At 39.3% G+C, this 18,769-nt stretch overlaps 3 protein-coding genes across 3 annotated transcripts in view; 2 read left to right on the plus strand and 1 right to left on the minus strand.

Annotated features, from left to right (window-relative positions):
- LOC103505080 (protein SERAC1) overlaps positions 1-8,749 on the plus strand; it is a 29,209-nt gene extending 20,460 nt beyond the window's left edge. Inside the window, exon 11 of the mRNA XM_026820467.1 lies at positions 8,648-8,749. The gene's annotated coding sequence lies outside the window, so the exon portion shown is untranslated. The remainder of the gene's footprint in view (positions 1-8,647) is intronic.
- On the plus strand, positions 7,481-12,128 carry LOC103505082. The gene is made up of 5 exons (XM_017442262.2): positions 7,481-7,490; positions 8,813-9,121; positions 10,376-10,507; positions 10,555-11,043; positions 11,528-12,128. The coding sequence occupies exons 1-5, from the start codon at positions 7,481-7,483 to the stop codon at positions 11,869-11,871; spliced, it is 1,284 nt and encodes a 427-aa protein (XP_017297751.1). The 3' UTR covers positions 11,872-12,128.
- A 1,269-nt stretch (positions 12,129-13,397) lies between these two features.
- LOC103505083 lies at positions 13,398-18,607 on the minus strand. The gene is made up of 7 exons (XM_026820469.1): positions 18,405-18,607; positions 17,201-17,353; positions 16,735-17,021; positions 16,189-16,261; positions 15,761-16,029; positions 14,039-14,890; positions 13,398-13,417 (listed from the first exon to the last, which is right to left on the minus strand). The coding sequence occupies exons 2-7, from the start codon at positions 17,335-17,337 to the stop codon at positions 13,398-13,400; spliced, it is 1,638 nt and encodes a 545-aa protein (XP_026676270.1). The 5' UTR covers positions 17,338-17,353; positions 18,405-18,607.
- Positions 18,608-18,769: the final 162 nt, after the last annotated feature.

The raw sequence follows: 18,769 nt of genomic DNA on the forward strand, positions 1-18,769 counted from the left end.
GAGGGAGCATGTTCTAATCCCGACCATGGTAGGGAATTCCACTCCGACTAATTTGGGGTTTTGACATCACTAGTACATCTTATTGCTGGGAAAAAGGGATTCTTCAGGCTGTTATTTAGACTGTCTAAGTAGGTCAGGTTGTCTCTTAAACAGTAGGATATGTAGTCCCTTTAACTGTAGGTCATGTTGGCCCTTTAACTGTAGGTCATGTTGGCCCTTTAACTGTAGGTCATGTTGGCCCTTTAACTGTAGGTTATGTTGGCCCTTTAACTGTAGATAATTATGTAGTACCTTTAGACTTGTAACTCCTTCATATTTTGAACAGTTTTGCAAAGTTTGCAATTTTATTATTATTATCACCTTTAGACTTGTAAGTCCTTCATATTTTGAACAGTTTTGCAAAGTACCTAGCTCAGAATTCACCTGTGAAGCACTTACAGTACTTTATTATAAACCCAGTAGCTAAGCAATGTTATGGTCTATGGACTCTATGGTACACTTAAACGACTTACCATATTTTTCATCTCGAACGTTCTTGACTTGGAGGGGCGGAGCGCTACAATCTGAGCTTGCTTTGAAAGTATCTTACTCCTACAGCTTAACCCCATACACAAAAAGCCCAAACTGAGGCTTAGGTATAGGGGCTGGACAGCCCCAAAGGATAATTATGTAGTACCTTTAGACTTGTAAGTCCTTCATATTTTGAACAGTTTTGCAAAGTAGCTCAAAATTGACCTGTGAAGCACTTACAGTACTTTATTATAAACCCAGTAGCTAAGCAATGTTATGGTCTATGGTGCACTTATACGACTTACCATATTTTTCATCTCGAACTTTCTTGACTTGGCGGGGCGGAGCGCTACAATCTGATCTTGATTTGAAAGTATCTTACTCCTACAGCTTAACCCCATACACAAAAAGCCCAAACTGAGGCTTAGGTATAGGGGCTGGACAGCCCCAAAGGTATTGCAAATGTATTATCTCCATAGAATTAGTCTTTATTAAAGATTATCCGGGCTTGATACATAGACCTGTAATCTAGGTTTCTACGTTTAGTACAAAGATCAATGATTTAGATAGGCTTGGATTTGGCCAAAACCAAGTGATTTGATAATTCCTCCCTAAACCATCCAGTAAAACATCACCTTCTGATTGCATCATTCCAATTGATTTCTTAGTATGTACCCGGTAAGAAATCCGTCATAAAAGAGGCCTATCTTCCATTAAAAGTCCAAGGCTCTTTTAAGTAACAAAAGGGAAGGTCACAAAAGACCTAATCAGGTCGCAGTGACATAGAGCTTAAATAGTCGATGGCCCTACCTATAGGTACCTGTATGTATAAATCTACCAATAGTACCCGGTATACCCGTCTAGTCTAAGTACATGATGCAACCACGTGGTCTTGTCTACTACGCCATCAAGTGCCGATTTTCACACGTACCAAATGAGGGGGCTTCCCTAATCAAGATGCCAACACTTTGTCTTATCAGATGTTTTAATTTCACAGGTTCTCTTTCTGTTATCATGCTCGATGTAAGAATAGAAACTACCAGCAACAATTAAGCCCAGATCAACACTGGTGATTAGATTAAGTTTGAGGTCTCGTCCTTCAGCTTAGCCAATAGCCACCTACGTCGTTTGGTGCTATCCCTAAAGCTGTGTCAGCACATAGTCCTCGACGTCGACTGAAACCGTACACTGCCTCGACGACAACAGCTGTCATAACAAAGAGTATTGTCTGTTGGCATGAAACTGCAATTGCTGATCTGAGGGCGGGCTTTGTGTACGATAGCATAATTTTGTTATCTTAGATCAGGGTTTTCCAACTTCCATTTCTATGCGGGCCACATGCTACATTGGCAGGTACTTCGCGGGCCACATTCGCAGGTTTGGAGGCCCGTATCCAGGATTTTCTGGAGGGGTGGGGGTAGATACTCCACATTTTCGAAGTCCACCTCATAATAAAGGCCTATGGGGTCCACCCAAAAAGCTTCGCGGGCCACAAAAATGGTCTAGTGGGCTACATGTGGCCTGCGGGCCGCTAATTAGAAATCGCTATCTCATATCATAATTATCTTCCTGTGTACACACCTATATTATAGCAATGGAGCATAATGATATCTGGTGTACTTTGTAGTCTAATTATGACTTGGTCACATATCAACTGAAGGCATACCAAGGCTCAAGTTACCATTCTCTGAATCAGTACCTAGTACCTACCTAAACTCAAATATTGGAGTACAGGATTTTGTTTGGAAAATTGGGAAGGGGAGACGAAAAAGGAAGTGGGACAGATTGACTGCAATATAAAGTTTGGTTCATGCTCAAGGTAAAGTATATCTGTCCTAAACCTAAAGTAAAGACTATCTGTTATCGACAAGTTCAGACCTCTGTGGCTGAGTGGTGAAGAGTACAAATCGGTGATCAAAATAAGTTTCTCATATTTTGGTAGTTCCATTATTGTCAGACGTTTTTCATCCTGGAGGTGCTGGGGTTCAAATCCATACAAGGGTGGAAATTTTCTGACCAAACATTTCCGTTCTTGGATACCTAGCTAGAAGTAATGCGACAACGGTGTTGTTCTCATGCCACCCTGTATAAGGCAGGTGTAGGATGTACAATAACATAATCATTGCCAGTATTAAATGGCTTTCTCTCTATTACCACCCATTAGCTGTAAATTGATCGGGAGTGATAAGTTCCCAACGCTAGGGGCTATTAATAGCTTTTATATACAGGGTGATTGGAGTGAAATAGCCTTTTCCACGAAAGTATAGAATAATAAAAGTTACAAAATATATAAATAAGGCGAAGAAGAAAACGTCATTGTAGACGAAGGAGAAAACGTCATAGTAGACGAAGAAGAAGGAGACGAAGAAAAAGATGACGACGAATAAGGAGACGAAAAGATGTTAATCAATTTTTGCTCTACTGGGAAGTGAGAAGTGAAACTTGGATGTTTTACTATCCTTTTATTTGATGGCAAAATATATCATAATAGGAGGCGATGGCTGGGGGACGTTAAACAGGGAGTAGACCAGCTTAGTCTGGCTCGGAGAGTAGACCGGCTTAGCCCAAGTTAGGGCTGATTGAGAGGCTGACGAAAAAAGCCGACCCCGTCTATACTCGGGAAAAGGTGAAGACAAAAGTAATAATAATAATAATAGTCTACTTAAGGTAGGGTATTTACAATTTTTTATAGGGTACTTTTCTTCGGCTGTCCTATACTAGTGTTTTTCATCAGTCCATACTATAGGGCTATAGGGGAACAGGCTACTGGAGTGAACATTAGGTATAATAGAGCTGCTTGTGGTTAAGATACTCGCCTGGTTAGGGAGAAGACGCGGGTACAAACCCCTGCCTGGGCATGGAATTTTTGCCCACCTCTGTGACCGAGTGGTTGGAGCACCGACATTCAACCCGGAGGTGCTGGGTTTGAATCTTGGCCTGGGCGGAAATTTCCTCATGAAACTTTTCCGTTCCTGGATTGGCATAGATGTAAAGAGAAAGAGGGGGAAAAAATGGTTGGTTTTGAACCCTCGCTCTTCCTCTTACCAGGCAAGCGCCTTGACCACTACGTCACTGAGGCACTGCTGTCTAAGTGGCTACTTATACCTAGGTACAAGGTACATTGGTACATACATCAAACATTCATAAGTGCCTACTTCGTACTGACGTCATATTTCATATGAGTATGAACTTGTAAGATTTCCCGAGATAATCATATTTGAAATGAGTTCACCGCAAGGGTTTCAAATAATTGAAGTGTTCACAATTTTCGTCATGTAGGTATAATTGTATAATATATTGTGGAGTCTGAGTTCTGATACTTCTGTTCACTGTTGCCTAACTGATGGATATAAAAGGATAACCAACAGCTGATCAAAATTATTTCGCCCCTTTCCCCACACCTCCGTTTCTGTGTACATTCCCTGTTCCTTTTCAGGAAGACCTATTCGACCTAATATAACCTAGGGGTATCGATCGACCTACTGTCCTTAGTGTCAAAGCGGCCTAAAGGGCCTAAAAAGGAAAAGGAAATCTTTTGCTTCAACATCTATGATAGACTGTACCAGTTTGTGACACTTTTGTGTGCTTATAGGTACATTACGTTCACGAGTCCTCATATTCCAAGCTAACTAGTATTCAATTTACTATCCCTGCTCTTCTCTCATGGAGTAGAGGGAATTGAACCTCCAATTTCGTCCAAACTAATACCTTCAAGTCCAAATGTGTATGGTCACTAGTGTCACTACCATATTTTTGTAATAGCAGGGATATAAATAAGAATACTAGTTGCTTGGACTCGTTAACCTCACTCGACACTCAGACGCGTTCGGGTTAAACCCGTCTGATTGATTGACAAAAGATCCTCACATGTGCCCGTTAGGTCACGCGAGGTCATAAAGGGTTATAATGTAATTGGCCCTCAAGGCCATGGAGGTTCTTTCGGAGATTTTTGCTGACGTGAACAGCTGTGCCAGTTTCAATCAACTGTGCAAATCGTAGACAGGGGCCTGAGCTAGGGGATTTATAACCTCCGCAACAGGGGCTTATAAGCTTATAACCGAGGACCTATCTTGAGTTAAACATAGACCTAAGCTCAAGATCTAACATGTGGTCAAATCTACAAGTGAAAATCAAATTCCATGAAAATCGGATGGGATTGAACTCGCGCCCTTCTCTACTTACGAGGCTTATCCTACACGAGTAGAACTGGAAGATATGTTCCCTTTACCCCGGTAGCCGGTAGGGTCATAAATAGTCTTCTAGATTAAATGGTCGAATCGTAAATCTATTAAACAGTCGAAGATATTTGTAAGTTCCTATTGTATTACAAATCTCTGCAAACATAGTCTTTTTTTTTTAAAAAAAAAAAGATGGGTGTTTCACCGCCGTTTTTATTTCGTAGCAATGAAACAACTGCTACATTGGACGCATGTGGTCTGTGTCGTAGCATGCCCATCCCGTAGTATGCCTCTCATCAGATGGGCGAGAAGAGGCACAATACTCCCCATTTAGGTGCTGGGTCAACACGAGAACACCAGAAAGTAACCCGTTGAAATATTTGCAATCGAAAAACGAGTACAAATTTTTGTCGATGGTGGGATTCGAACCCGGGACCTTCTGCATGGCAAGCAAGCGCGTTACCACTGGACCAACCGTGCCCCCAGTTGACATATTTTCAACTTAAATATTAAATCATCTATAATTTTTTTGTTTTTTTTTTTTTTTCAAGAGCACCTCTAATTAATTTATCGGTCACAGTTTAGAGAGGAATACAATTAAACAGATGTAAAAGTTTAACTTGGATTGATTTATTTACGAATACCTAATTCCGGTGGCATGAAACAATACCACTGAATAAATTGCTACACCGCTTATTTTAAAAGCGGATAGGGTACGGCTTTTGGCACATTCATTCATAAGGTGTACACTCACATTACTATTGTACCAGTACCTATGTACGACTTCTGGACGATGTTAACCAATCTCTTATTTTTTACAATCTAACCACGGCGCGCGGTCACATTTGAAAAAATAATATTGACAAAAATATGGTAGCTATCTACGCGAATTCGCGGGTAATCCTTCGGTAAAAAAAAAACAAAAAAACAAAAAAAAAAAAAAAACAAAAATATATAACAATAATAAACAAGTCTTATAATAACTTGTTTGTGCGGAATGTTTTCATGCAATATTTACAAACAAAAACAATATCTAAATTTCGCTTCTCTGAGGGGCTAAGTGGTCCTTATCTAAAGAAGACAACTAATTAGGAAGAACTATGTATATTGTATACCTACTTACTGACTATTGGTAAGCGCGAACGAGCTATTGTCCCTAGTGTTAAAGCGCCTAAAAGGGGGAGAAAAACTTGGTAAACTTACCGACAAAAACGGCGTCTACCCGGCGAAAAATTTGACTGACGGAAATGCTGACACAGAATCCTCTCTGCTATCTCGAGCTGTGTATCCTCCGATAGGTACCACAATACTGGGGATAGGGGGCACTCTTTGTTTACAGAAGGGACTAGCATGCGCAATCTCGCCTCTAATATTCTCATCTCTCCTGTTTGGATTCCTGGAATACCGAGTCTAGGCGTGACAGGAATTTAGACCGTAAACTGTTTACAAAGGATAGTAATGAACAAACTATGTGTACTCGTAAGCAGCTAGTAATAATCATATTAAATAGTAATGCATAATGAATGTAGTGATAATGTTAAAATGCCCAAAGATGATATCACATCTTAATAATACGGCAGAATGTAAAGGAAATTATGTTAATAACTTACTAGTCTCCGGGCCTCACGGTTCCCCCAGGGATTTTTGAAGAGCACATTTGAGAGAAATTTATGAAATACTCTTAAATGTGAATTTATTGTTATTGATGTAACTATTAACTCTAGTTTCTATCGACAGTTGCTTCAGTTTTCGGATATCGACAGTCGGCACCCTGAATAATCTGACATGTTAAGTTTCCCTCGTGGTATTTCTCGAAATTTCGCGACACAATTTTTTCTTCCGCTTTATCACGAGATGAATGAAGTACCTACCTACTTAATGAAGAGAGGTCAAATGAAACTGAATGAGCGCGGTAGTGCTGCTCCCCACCAAGTAATATCGTAGATTCGTATGAGCTTGACCCGACTTTTAGGGCTGTTTGCCCGTACACCCAAGCGTCAAAGTGGACTTCTTGTGTACGGAGTTTAAGCTGTATGTAGAAAGGAAAGTAATAGTGAATTACCAAAGGATACGCTACGGCAAAAAAATATCGGAAAAGCACAAAGTCTTCAGGACTAGAACTCTCGAAGCAATAGTAAAATGTATGTGGCACATTGCATACACGCACAAGTATTCCGGCATTCATACAAAATTGTATACCAACTCCAATCTGGAACACTGATAAGATAACAAAGTTTTGATACCATTTCAATGTAGGCTTCCTATATTCAAATGATAATATGTACTTTTATTATATTTATGTAATAGGTACCTATACTTTTATTGACTCTATTTTGATTGATTTTGCTATCATCTACATATTTCATGTAGAACTCATTTCCCCCGTTCAAATATTGCGAACAATCAAATCATTTCAACTCGTTATGAATCATGGGGTTAGGGCTTTCAAAAAATGCTTTGAACGGTTTCATGAAAAGAAAAAATACTTAAAGTACCGGATCTTAACATCGATCCTGATCGTCCAGCAAAGCTCAGAAGTTAGCAATCAATAGAGATGAGAATCATCAGACATCTACCTACTTCAGTACCTTCTGTTTATTCATCACAGTTCTGCGTTGTTATACCTAGTTTGACCTCGCTACCTCCCTACTTGTGTTGACCGATTTCTCTACCTACTTGGATATCTACTTCTAGTTGATTGCTTATCGTGATGAAGACAAAGTCAGTTTCTGTGTTGGTCTGTATAGGAGTGATTGTTTCGTCGATTTCCCTCGTGTTTGGATACAGACAAAATGGTAGGATGTTTGTTTCATTGTTTGGTTTGTTAACAAATCCATGTTGTTTACTGTGAAATTGACGGATTTTTCCCTAAAAAAATTCTCTCTTTTTTCACACTGATTTATTAACTCTAGTTTCTATCGACAGTTGCCTCAGTTTTCGGACATCGACAGTCGGCACCCTGAATAATCTGACATGTTAAGTTTCTCTCGTGCTATTTCTCGAAATTTCGCGACACAATTTTTTTCTTCCGTTTTATCACGAGATGAATGAAGTACCTACTTAATGAAGAGAGGTCAAATAAAACTGAATGAGCGCGGTAGTGCTGCTCCCCACCAAGTAATATCGTAGATTGGTAGATTCGGATAAGCTTAACCCGACTTTTAGGGGTGTTTGCCCCTACACCTAAGCCTTAGAGCGAGCTTTAAGTGTACGGAGTTAAGCTGTACTTCGAAAGGAAAGTAATAGTGAATTACCAAAGGATACGCTACAGCAAAAAAATATCGGAAAAAAACAAAATCTTCAGGACTTCAGGTCTAGAACTCTCGAAGCAAACTTGAAATAGTAAAATGTATGTGGCACATTGCATACACGCACAAGATTCCGGCGTTCATACAAAATTGTATACCAACTCCAATCTGGAACACTGATAAGATAACAAAGTTTTGATACCATTTGAATGTAGGCTTCCTACATTCAAATGATAATATGTACTTTTATGATATTTATGTAATAGGTATACTTTTATTGACTCTATTTTGATTGATTTTGCTATCATCTAGATATTTCATGTAGGTACTTAGAACTATTTCCTCCGTTCAAATATTGCGAACAATCAAATCATTTCAACTCGTTATGAATCAGACATGATAACATCATCACCTCGTATTATTAATTAGCAGGGCCGATCTTACGTCCACTTTGTGGGTAAATTCCATAATGGAAAATATGCCTTGTTTATCCTGCTCGAGTATGACTAAAAATATTAACTTTGTCCCCGCGCAGCGTCTGCAGCAGTCTAAACACTAATTTTATTAGAAAAAAAAATCTGTTGTGACGCAGTGGGAATAGGGTGGAAAATCTTGAAAAAGTATACTGGAAATTTGGAAAAAATGAAAAGTCAGGGAATTTTATTTTTCCATTTTGGTAGACACCCTGCTATCCTTTTTATGTACTTTCAGGCGGAAAAAGACACGAGAAAAACATCGTCAAATGTAAGACCGGAAACGAATTCCAATTGGAAGACGAAGTGGGCCCCCTCTATGAATTCCAATGCAGCGACCTCCTAGGGAATTTTATTTTTCCATTTTGATAGACACCCTGCTATCCTTTTTATGTACTTTCAGGCGGAAAAAGACACGAAAAAAACATCGTCAAATGTAAGACCGGAAACGAATTCCAATTGGAAGACGAAGTGGGCCCCCTCTATGAATTCCAATGCAGCGACCTCCCCACCTCCATCTTGAAACGAACTGGTTTGTGCTCGTTGAATAAAACTCAGCTGACTGCCGGGTTCCAAGTTCTCAATCAGTTTATACCCATGATTGAGATTTGTTTCGATGAGTTGAGACTGAGGACCCTGTATACAAAACATACCATTACTCCGGACATACAGGGAAGACAGATCAACTTCCCGAGGAAATTTTTCGTTGAAGGTAAGTTAATAAAAGTGGATTTGTAAAGGCACCCATTTTAAAATTGATTTCTTCTTCCTCTTCTTTTTATTCTTCTACCTCCTCTTCCTTTTCTTCTTTCTCCTCCTCTTCTTCATCGTCTCATGTATGTATAAGTTTTTCCGTGCCAGTCCTGGGATTAAGGCTTCCAATCATGGGGTTAGGACTTTCAAAAATGCTTTGTACGGTTTCATAAAAAGAAAAAATAAAGTACCGGATCTTAACATCGATCCTGATCGTCCAGCAAAGCTCAGAAGTTAGCAGTCAATAGAGATGAGAATCATCAGACATCTACCTAGGTACTTCAGTACCTTCTGTTTATTCATCACAGTTCTGTGTTGTTATACCTAGTTTGACCTTAACGCTACCTCCCTACTTGTGTTGACCGATTTCTCTACCTACTTGGATATCTACTTCTAGTTGATTTCTTATCGTGATGAAGACAAAGTCAGTTTCTGTGTTGGTCTGTATAGGAGTGATTGTTTGGTCGATTTCCCTCGTGTTTGGATACAGACAAAATGGTAGGATGTTTGTTTTATTGTTTGGTTTGTTAACAACAAATCCATGTTGTTTACTGTGAAATTGACGGATTTTTCCCCAAAAAGTTCTCTCTTTTTTCACACTAAAATAATTTTTTAAAGAGTTAGTTTCTTTTTAAAAATAAAATAGTCGTCGTCGTCGTCGTCGTCTCCTTCTTCTCTTTCTTACTACATGGGCTTTCTCGTAAACTTTGATGCATTCAATATCACATAACAATAGTATTAAAATAAACATTGTATCGGGAAATTCAAAATCTCTCTAAAAGGAGGGAAACAGAAAGTTATTGCCATCTTAATACGCAATAGATATAAAGAATAAGTATTTTAAAATTGATTTCTTCTTCCTCTTCTTTTTATTCTTCTACCTCCTCTTCCTTTTCTTCTTTCTCCTCCTCTTCTTCATCGTCTCTTTCGTCGTCGTCTCCTTCTTCTCTTTCTTACTACATGGGCTATCTCGTAAACTTTGATGCATTCAATATCACATAACAATAGTATTAAAATAAACATTGTATCGGGAAATTCAAAATCTCTCTAAAAGGAGGGAAACAGAAAGTTATTGCCATCTTAATACGCAATAGATATAAGAATAAGTATTTCAACATTTTCCAAGATGCTGTGTTCGTATGGCAAATATCATTATGATATCAGCTGTAGATAATTTTAATCTTGATTCAAGCGTCTGTATTTCTGTCCTCAGACGAATTCTTCAAGAACGTCTCCGTGTCTCGCATCTACTCCAAGAATCGGCAAACCCAAATCATCTCGGAGAGTATTTCAACATTTTCCAAGATGCTGTGTTCGTATGGCAAATATCATTGTGATATCAGCTGTAGATAATTTTAATCTTGATTCAAGCGTCTGTATTTCTGTCTTCAGACGAATTCTTCAAGAACGTCTCCGTGTCTCGCATCTACTCCAAGAATCGGCAAACCCAAATCATCTCGGAGATCCTGCAGTCCACATTTCAATATTTTCCAAGATGCTGTGTTCGTATGGCAAATATCATTGTGATATCAGCTGTAGATAATTCTAATCTTGATTCAAGCGTATTTCTGTCCTCAGACGAATTCTTCAAGAACGTCTCCGTGTCTCGCATCTACTCCAAGAATCGGCAAACCCAAATCATCTCGGAGATCCTGCAGTCCAGAGATTTGCTGGAAAAATATGCTGGAGACGATAACATAGCCCGCGGTCACTTGACGCCCAAAGGGGACTTCATTTATGGTGCAGAACAAATGGCAACGTTCTACTATGTAAACGCAGCTCCGCAGTGGCACAAATTCAACGCTGGAAATTGGAACGATATTGAGGAGAGCGTAAGACGATTGGCCATCAAACGGAAACTGGCTCTGACGGTCTATACAGGTAAATTGAACGAACGACGTGAATTATAAGGTTTTAACTTGCATTAAAAAAAAATGTAGGTAGGTATAAGAGGAAATTTTAGGGAAATGCGTGAATCAAAATCCTGTACATACCTACATAAAAACAGTCCAGTTCCTCTTTCAACATTAAGAAAAAAAAAATGTAGGTAGGTAGGTATAAGAGGAAATTTTAGGGAAATGCGTGAATCAAAATCCTGTACATACCTACATAAAAACAGTCCAGTTCCTCTTTCATTGTAACGATTGTTTAACCTTACATTGGTTTCTGTTTGATCAAATTCAACAATACAATTTGAACATATGTTTCTATTTACAGGAAGTTACGGCGTTGTCTATTACCCAGACAAGAACAATATCAACCGCGGCATCTACCTAGCCAAGGATAAGAAGAACCAGTATATATTCCCCGTACCCAATCTGTTCTGGAAAGTTGTCCATGAACAAACATATGTTTCTATTTACAGGAAGTTACGGCGTTGTCTATTACCCGGACAAGAACAACATCAACCGCGGCATCTACCTAGCCAAGGATAAGAAGAACCAGTATATATTCCCCGTACCCAATCTGTTCTGGAAAGTTGTCCATGAACCTCGCACCCAAGCGGGTATCGCTCTGGTAGGCCACAATAATCTCTACTGGGTAAACGAGACAGATATCCTCTGCCCGGATGTGAGCTCTCAGGTCCCTTGGCTGTCTTGGGAGAGAACCAATGTGAAGAAAGGATTCGCGTATGCCTGTGAAGTGGACACGTTTCGGCGCAAAATAGGATACCTGCCCAAGTTTACTGTGTCCAAACTTTTAGTGTAAATTTTATACTCGTTTGGACGCAAAATAGGATACCTGCCCAAATTTACTGTGACCAAACTTTTAGTGTGAATTTGACACGTTTGGACGCAAAATAGGATATCTGCCCAAGTTTACTGTGACCAAACTTTTAGTATGAATTTGGATCATACTCGCATACCTTGCTCTAAAGCTGGCACAAAACTGACGGAACCACCCATTTATAACTTCTAACTCCTGCAAGAACAAAATACATAATGCTAAATTTTTAGATAGTTCCACCACTGTTTTTTTTTCTATTCCAAGCGCTTCTCGAGAAATCCACTCCTAGTAATAAATACTTTATAATCACCCTGCATAAATTTGTAGGAACAAGATAGGTAGTTAATTTTTCCCACTGCAAAATTACGAAAAAGTCACATTACCCATAACTTCAACTTTTGTACGAAATGCCCAACCACACCTGAAGAAATTTTATGCCATAACTATTTGCCTGCTGGTACTGGGGTGGATTAAGCGGAGAAATAGTGGCATATAAACTTGAGGAGAAGCTGACTACTATTCCCGCTAGGGCGCAGCACAAGTACAAAATACGCGGCAAAATATGAATGTAGGTCGTCACTGAACGTTTAGTCGTTTACACTTGCCAGCCTAGTTAGCTTAGTTGGTAGTGCGTCTGCCTTGTAAGCGCTAGGCCGCGGGTTCGATTCCCGCCCGGGGCGGATTTAAAAGTACCAACCTACTAACTTATCAATGTGGACTCTGTCTTTTGGACATTTATATTTGGAGTTTTCGTACAGTACCCGTTGTAATTAAAGGATGCCAAAGTACCAACCTACTAACTTATCAATGTGGAGTTGTGGACTCTGTCTTTTGGACATTTATATTTGGAGTTTTCGTACAGTACCCGTTGTAATTAAAGGATGCCTATGGAGAATCGTATAATTTAGAACTTGAACTCCAACTGTACAATTTAGAACTTGAACTCCAACTGTACAATTTAGAACTTGAACTCCAACTATACAATTTAGAACGTGAACTCCAATTGTACAATTTAGAACTTGAACTCCTTGTATTTCTTGGCTTGTTTGTTGTCCTGGGTAGTTTGTTGTCGCTTCCTCTTGTTCTGAAAATGAGAGAAAAACAGGACATTAAACAGGGAGTAGACCAGCTTAGTCTAGCTAGGGACTTTAAACAGGGAGTAGACCAGCTTAGTCTGGCTGGGGTCTTTAAACAGGGAGTAGACCAGCTTAGTCTGGCTGGGGTCTTGTTTGACTTCAAAACTTTGTCTGAATCTGTGTTGATGTACTTCTTAGTGTCACTTTTCTTAGGCTTTGGTTTCTTCAGGCCATGACTGACACCAGAAAATAAACTAGTTTTTATTTTCTTGGCTTTCTTTGAGTCAACACTCAGGGACCGGCTTCTCTTAGGATTAGGGGTATAGTTTGTCTGCTCAATTCTTGGTGTGTGAAATACAAGTGAAGTAAATAGGCTGCCGCCCAGAGGTTTACCATAGAATGAGGAGCTCTGGAAGCCACCAAATGTGTCTGTCATTTCGAATTCAATGGATCTGAAAAATAAATACAACAATAATTGAAGTATTACTCTAGAGGAGAAACTTTGTAACTAATGCTGAAAAAATTCAACAGGTTTCCCATTTTTTCTCCTAAAAAAATCTCATACCCTTTGAGTGGGTATCACACCAGGCTTGCACGCAGGAGGCCCGGGTTCGATTCCCGGCAGGGTCGAAGTTTTTTCGGCTCTGTGCTTGAATTTCGGGGTGCACTCAGCCTCGTGAGGGCAATTGAATAGCTACTTTAATCGAGTAGCGACCAGTGGCGACATTACCAGTGTGAAAAGATTATTGAAATATGGAAATTCATTGCAAAGGAGGCACTTAGTCATGTTGTGATATCCACAAAAATTGTGAAAAAGCTCTACTTTACCACAAAGAATTTGAAATTTGATTTTTTTTTTTTGAGGTTAGGAATTAAAGAGCATAGGATAAATGTAAAATAAGATAGTAAATATTTACTAACTGTACCCACAACCTAAAAAAGTGAGCTTTCTGGTACCTAAACCCTTTCTTTGTTTTCAGTCAACCTGTGGAAAATGTCATCAAGGATCATCAAATGCGTATGTGTAGTAATAGAAAGTAAAAAAGAATAAGCTTCTCTTGGACAATATTTACCTTTGTATGCACACACAGGGCAGCACTTGGTACTTGGCGATGACAGTTGTAACTGGCTGAGATCAAATGTCGTCTTGAGAGTTTTCTTGCACGAGCCACCATACATGCGAGGATTGGGAGTCAACTGTCGTACACACTTTCTAGAAGCTCGCGTGCTTCTGGGAAATGTGTTCACAGTTTGCCCCCGACCTTGCTGCTCCAAGTCTTTCACTTTTGGAAACGTGTAATGTGCAGAGTTGTTATGGGTAGACGTGACTGGAGGGCTATCCCACGCATGGGATACATTCATCTCCTCATCATTGAATTTCTTAGGTGAGAAAAGAGTATCTCTCAGCATCAGAGCATTGCAACTCCCATCCAACATCTCAATGCCATCTAGAGAATCATTGAGAATGTCAAATACATTGAAACTATCTGCAAGGACATCCTTCTCGAAGTATTCTCCTGGCATGGTGCTCTCAGGTTCTTTATGAAATAATTTCTTCTTAGAGGACAATAATCTCTTTGGAGAGTCCTGGCTCTGCGGGAATTTCTTCAGAGAAGATCTGGTTAGCATGGGTGTACTACAAGGAGTAGAGGTTTTCTTAACACTTGGACTTCTGCCATCTAGTTTAGGTGAATCTACCAACATGGGTTCATCATACTTTTCACAAGATTTAGTGGGCGTTTTTCTGGTTGATGTGGTTTTGTCAGTGGAGCGAGGAGAGTTCATAGCAATGGCAGACAGTCTTGCAGATTTTCTAGGTGAAACTGTATCTGGCGTGGATTTGGTTACAGATGCTCGCAACTTTGATAGTCTTGGTGTATGTTGTGGACTAGGGGTTTCACTCAGCTGAATAGTTTCATAAACAACTTTCTGAATGTGTTCACAGTTTGCCCCCGACCTTGCTGCTCCAAGTCTTTCACTTTTGGAAACGTGTAATGTGCAGAGTTGTTGTGGGTAGAGGTGACTGGAGGGCTATCCCACGCATGGGATACATTCATCTCCTCATCATTGAATTTCTTAGGGGAGAATAGAGTATCTCTCAGCATCAGAGCATTGCAACTCCCATCCAACATCTCGATGCCATCTAGAGAATCATTGAGAATGTCAAATACATTGAAACTATCTGCAAGGACATCCTTCTCGAAGTATTCTCCTGGCGTGGTGCTCTCAGGTTCTTTATGAAATAATTTCTTCTTAGAGGACAATAATCTCTTTGGAGAGTCCTGGCTCTGAGGGAATTTCTTCAGAGAAGATCTGGTTAGCATGGGTGTACTACAAGGAGTAGAGGTTTTCTTAACACTTGGACTTCTGCCATTTAGTTTAGGTGAATCTACCAACATGGGTTCATCAAACTTTTCACAAGATTTAGTGGGCGTTTTTCTGGTTGGTGTGGTTTTGTCAGTGGAGCGAGGAGAGTTCATAGCCATGGCAGATAGTCTTGCAGATTTTCGAGGTGAAACTGTATCTGGGGTGGATTTGGTTACAGATGCTCGTAACTTTGATAGTCTTGGTGTATGTTGTGGACTAGGGGTTTCACTCAGCTGAATAGTTTCATAAACAACTTTCTTTGCTGATCGGGTACTGAGGAGACTTCATAGCAATGGCAGATAGTCTTGCAGATTTTCGAGGTGAAACTGTATCTGGGGTGGATTTCGTTACAGATGCTCGCAACTTTGATAGTCTTGGTGTATGTTGTGGACTAGGGGTTTCACTCAGCTGAATAGTTTCATAAACAACTTTCTTTGCTGATCGGGTACTTGGTGACCTTGTCATGTTAGAAACACCTTGCTTGGGAGTAACACAGGAGGTCTCATTTTGTTTTTCAGTACTAAACAATTTCTTAGGACTAGTCTTCTTGTTTTTAACTGGTGAGGTTTTCTTATTTGACAATTTGATCTTTTTGGATGAGCTTAAGCTTTTAAGAAATTCTTGGTCCTCTTCATCTTCAGGACTGAATAACTTTTTCTTTCCCTTCTTTGATGAAGTAGAAGTCTGAGGAGCAAACCTGAAATCAAACAAAAGGAGGTACAAGAAAAATTAAAATTCAGAGGTTTTCTTCGATGTTTTGATGAATACCCATCATAATGAGGTTATAGAAATCTCCAAAATTAGATTGATAATCAAGACATAAATCAGTGTTAAAAGGTAGGTAACTAATACTTACCCTGAGTATGGTAATGCTTTTGCAACTCTCATGTGCTCTGGAGTCACTTGGAAGTGGTAACGGAAGCTTTCATCTTCTAAATTAAAATTCAGAGGTTTTCTTCAATGTTTTGATGAATGCCCATCATAATGAGGTTATAGAAATCTCCCAAATTAGATTGATAATTATGACATAAATCAGTGTTAAAAGGTAGGTAACCAATACTTACCCTGAGTATGGTAATGCTTTTGCAACTCTCCATTAAAATTCAGAGGTTTTCTTCAATGTTTTGATGAATACCCATCATAATGAGGTTATAGAAATCTCCCGAATTAGATTGATAATTATGACATAAATCAGTGTTAAAAGGTAGGTAACCAATACTTACCCTGAGTATGGTAATGCTTTTGCAACTCTCATGTGTTCTGGAGTCACTTGGAAGCGGTAACGGAAGCTTTCATCTTCTAGTTTAATATTTCCTTCTTTACTTTTCTTGTTGGATGACTTTTTACTTGCACTCTTCACTGCTTTACTTGGTGTCACATGTGATTCATTCAATGGCTTCATCTTCTAGTTTAATGTTTCCTTCTTTACTTTTCTTGTTGGATGACTTCTTACTTGCACTCTTCACTGCTTTACTTGGTGTCACATGTGATTCATTCAATGGCTTGTTTTCCTTTGACTGCTCATTGGGCCTCTTCTTCTTGTTTGATTTCAAAACTTTGTCTGAATCTGTGTTGATGTACTTCTTAGTGTCACTTTTCTTTGGCTTTGGTTTCTTCAGGCCATGACTGACACCAGAAAATAAACTAGTTTTTATTTTCTTGGCTTTCTTTGAGTCAACACTCAGGGACCTTTTGACTGCTCATTGGGCCTCTTCTTTTTGTTAGATTTCAAAACTTTGTCTGAATCTGTGTTGATGTACTTCTTAGTGTCACTTTTCTTAGGCTTTGGTTTCTTCAGGCCATGACTGACACCAGAAAATAAACTAGTTTTTATTTTCTTGGCTTTCTTTGAGTCAACACTCAGGGACCGGCTTCTCTTAGGATTAGGGGTATAGTTTGTCTGCTCAATTCTTGGTGTGTGAAATACAAGTGAAGTGAATAGGCTGCCGCCCAGAGGTTTACCATAGAATGAGGAGCTCTGGAAGCCACCAAATGTGTCTGTCATTTTGAATTCAATGGATCTGAAAAATAAATACAACAATTGAAACATTACACTAGAGGAGAAACTTTGTTACTAATGCTGAAAAGATTCAACAGGTTTCCCATTTTTTCTCCTAAAAAATCTCATACCTGTTGAGTGAAGAACACACAGCTCCAAATTATCAGAGTCTGACTTACAAAAGAGAAGAAAAAATGAAACTTGAGGGGAAGGGGGGCCCCCTCTCCCTACATACAAACTAATGCTGAAAAGATTCAACAGGTTTCCCATTTTTTCTCCTAAAAAATCTCATACCTTCTTCTCTAGGAGAGTCAATCTGTCAAGTAGCAACATATTAGTATAGGTAAAAGAACAACGTCTTCACTTGACTAGTACCTTTGGAAACTGTAAGTAAAATAAAATTACTTACAGTTTCCAAAGTTACTAGTCAAGTGAAGACGTTGTTCTTTTACCTATACTAATCTCATACCTGTTGAGTGAAGAATGCACAGCTCCAAATTATCAGAGTCTGACTTACAAAAGAGAAGAAAAAATGAAACTTGAGGGGAAGGGGGGCCCCCTCTCCCTACATACAACCCTGATTATGGTGACTAAATGAGAGCACCTAATGGATTTTTTTTAAAGAGGTTTGACAGAGGGAACTGTAACTGTTATGGTCTTATTGTCCCGAAATCAAAGAGAGAAGGAAGACAGGATAGGAGAAAGCCAGCCGTTCTGAGAACGAACATTATCCCATCACACCTAATGGAAATTAATGTTACAAATGGTTGACCATTTCAAATATTCTCTTCAGCAGTTCAGCCAGTATCCAGTGTGTTGGATACAGTGGTTCCCATTTTTTTTTTCACAGAAGTTAAGCAACATCTCACATGTTCGGTACTTGGATGAGTGACCACCTATCAAAATGGTATGTGACTCAGGGATAGGGATTTCCAGCTCCACAGGCTGGGTTGGGGTTAATGTTAGTAAGAGAAGAGTTCATCAGTCAACAGAAAGTGAAATCAGTGAATCAAAGAAGCGAGGTAACACCTCGGAAAAAGAACGAGTTCTGTTCTAGCTGTAAGTTAACTTACCTACTGAGAGACAATGTTTTTAAATCCTGTGGGACCACTAAAATTCGTACTTCAGAAATCCTTCGTTAAGGGAATATTCAACATTGAACACAGAAAGGAGACACTTCAGAGTTTAGATGGACTTTAGAAATGTTCAAATTGGAATATTGGAAAGCTAGAAACACCAGACTTCCAGAAAGGCAGATGATCGGATGGTCCGGATGATCGTGATCCTGAAAAATCTGAAAATCCTGAACTTTTGAAAGAAAACAAATTTAATTTTTGGAGGGAATATTTTTTGCAGTGTTGCCAAACTTCGAGGTTTTTCTAAAAAACGGACTCGAAGACGTGACCGAAGGCGGCTTGTGTTCAAGACGTGACTGATC

Source organism: Diaphorina citri, unplaced genomic scaffold (assembly GCF_000475195.1).
Source record: "Diaphorina citri unplaced genomic scaffold, Diaci psyllid genome assembly version 1.1 scaffold149, whole genome shotgun sequence".
NCBI classification, from domain to species: Eukaryota; Metazoa; Arthropoda; class Insecta; order Hemiptera; family Psyllidae; genus Diaphorina; species Diaphorina citri.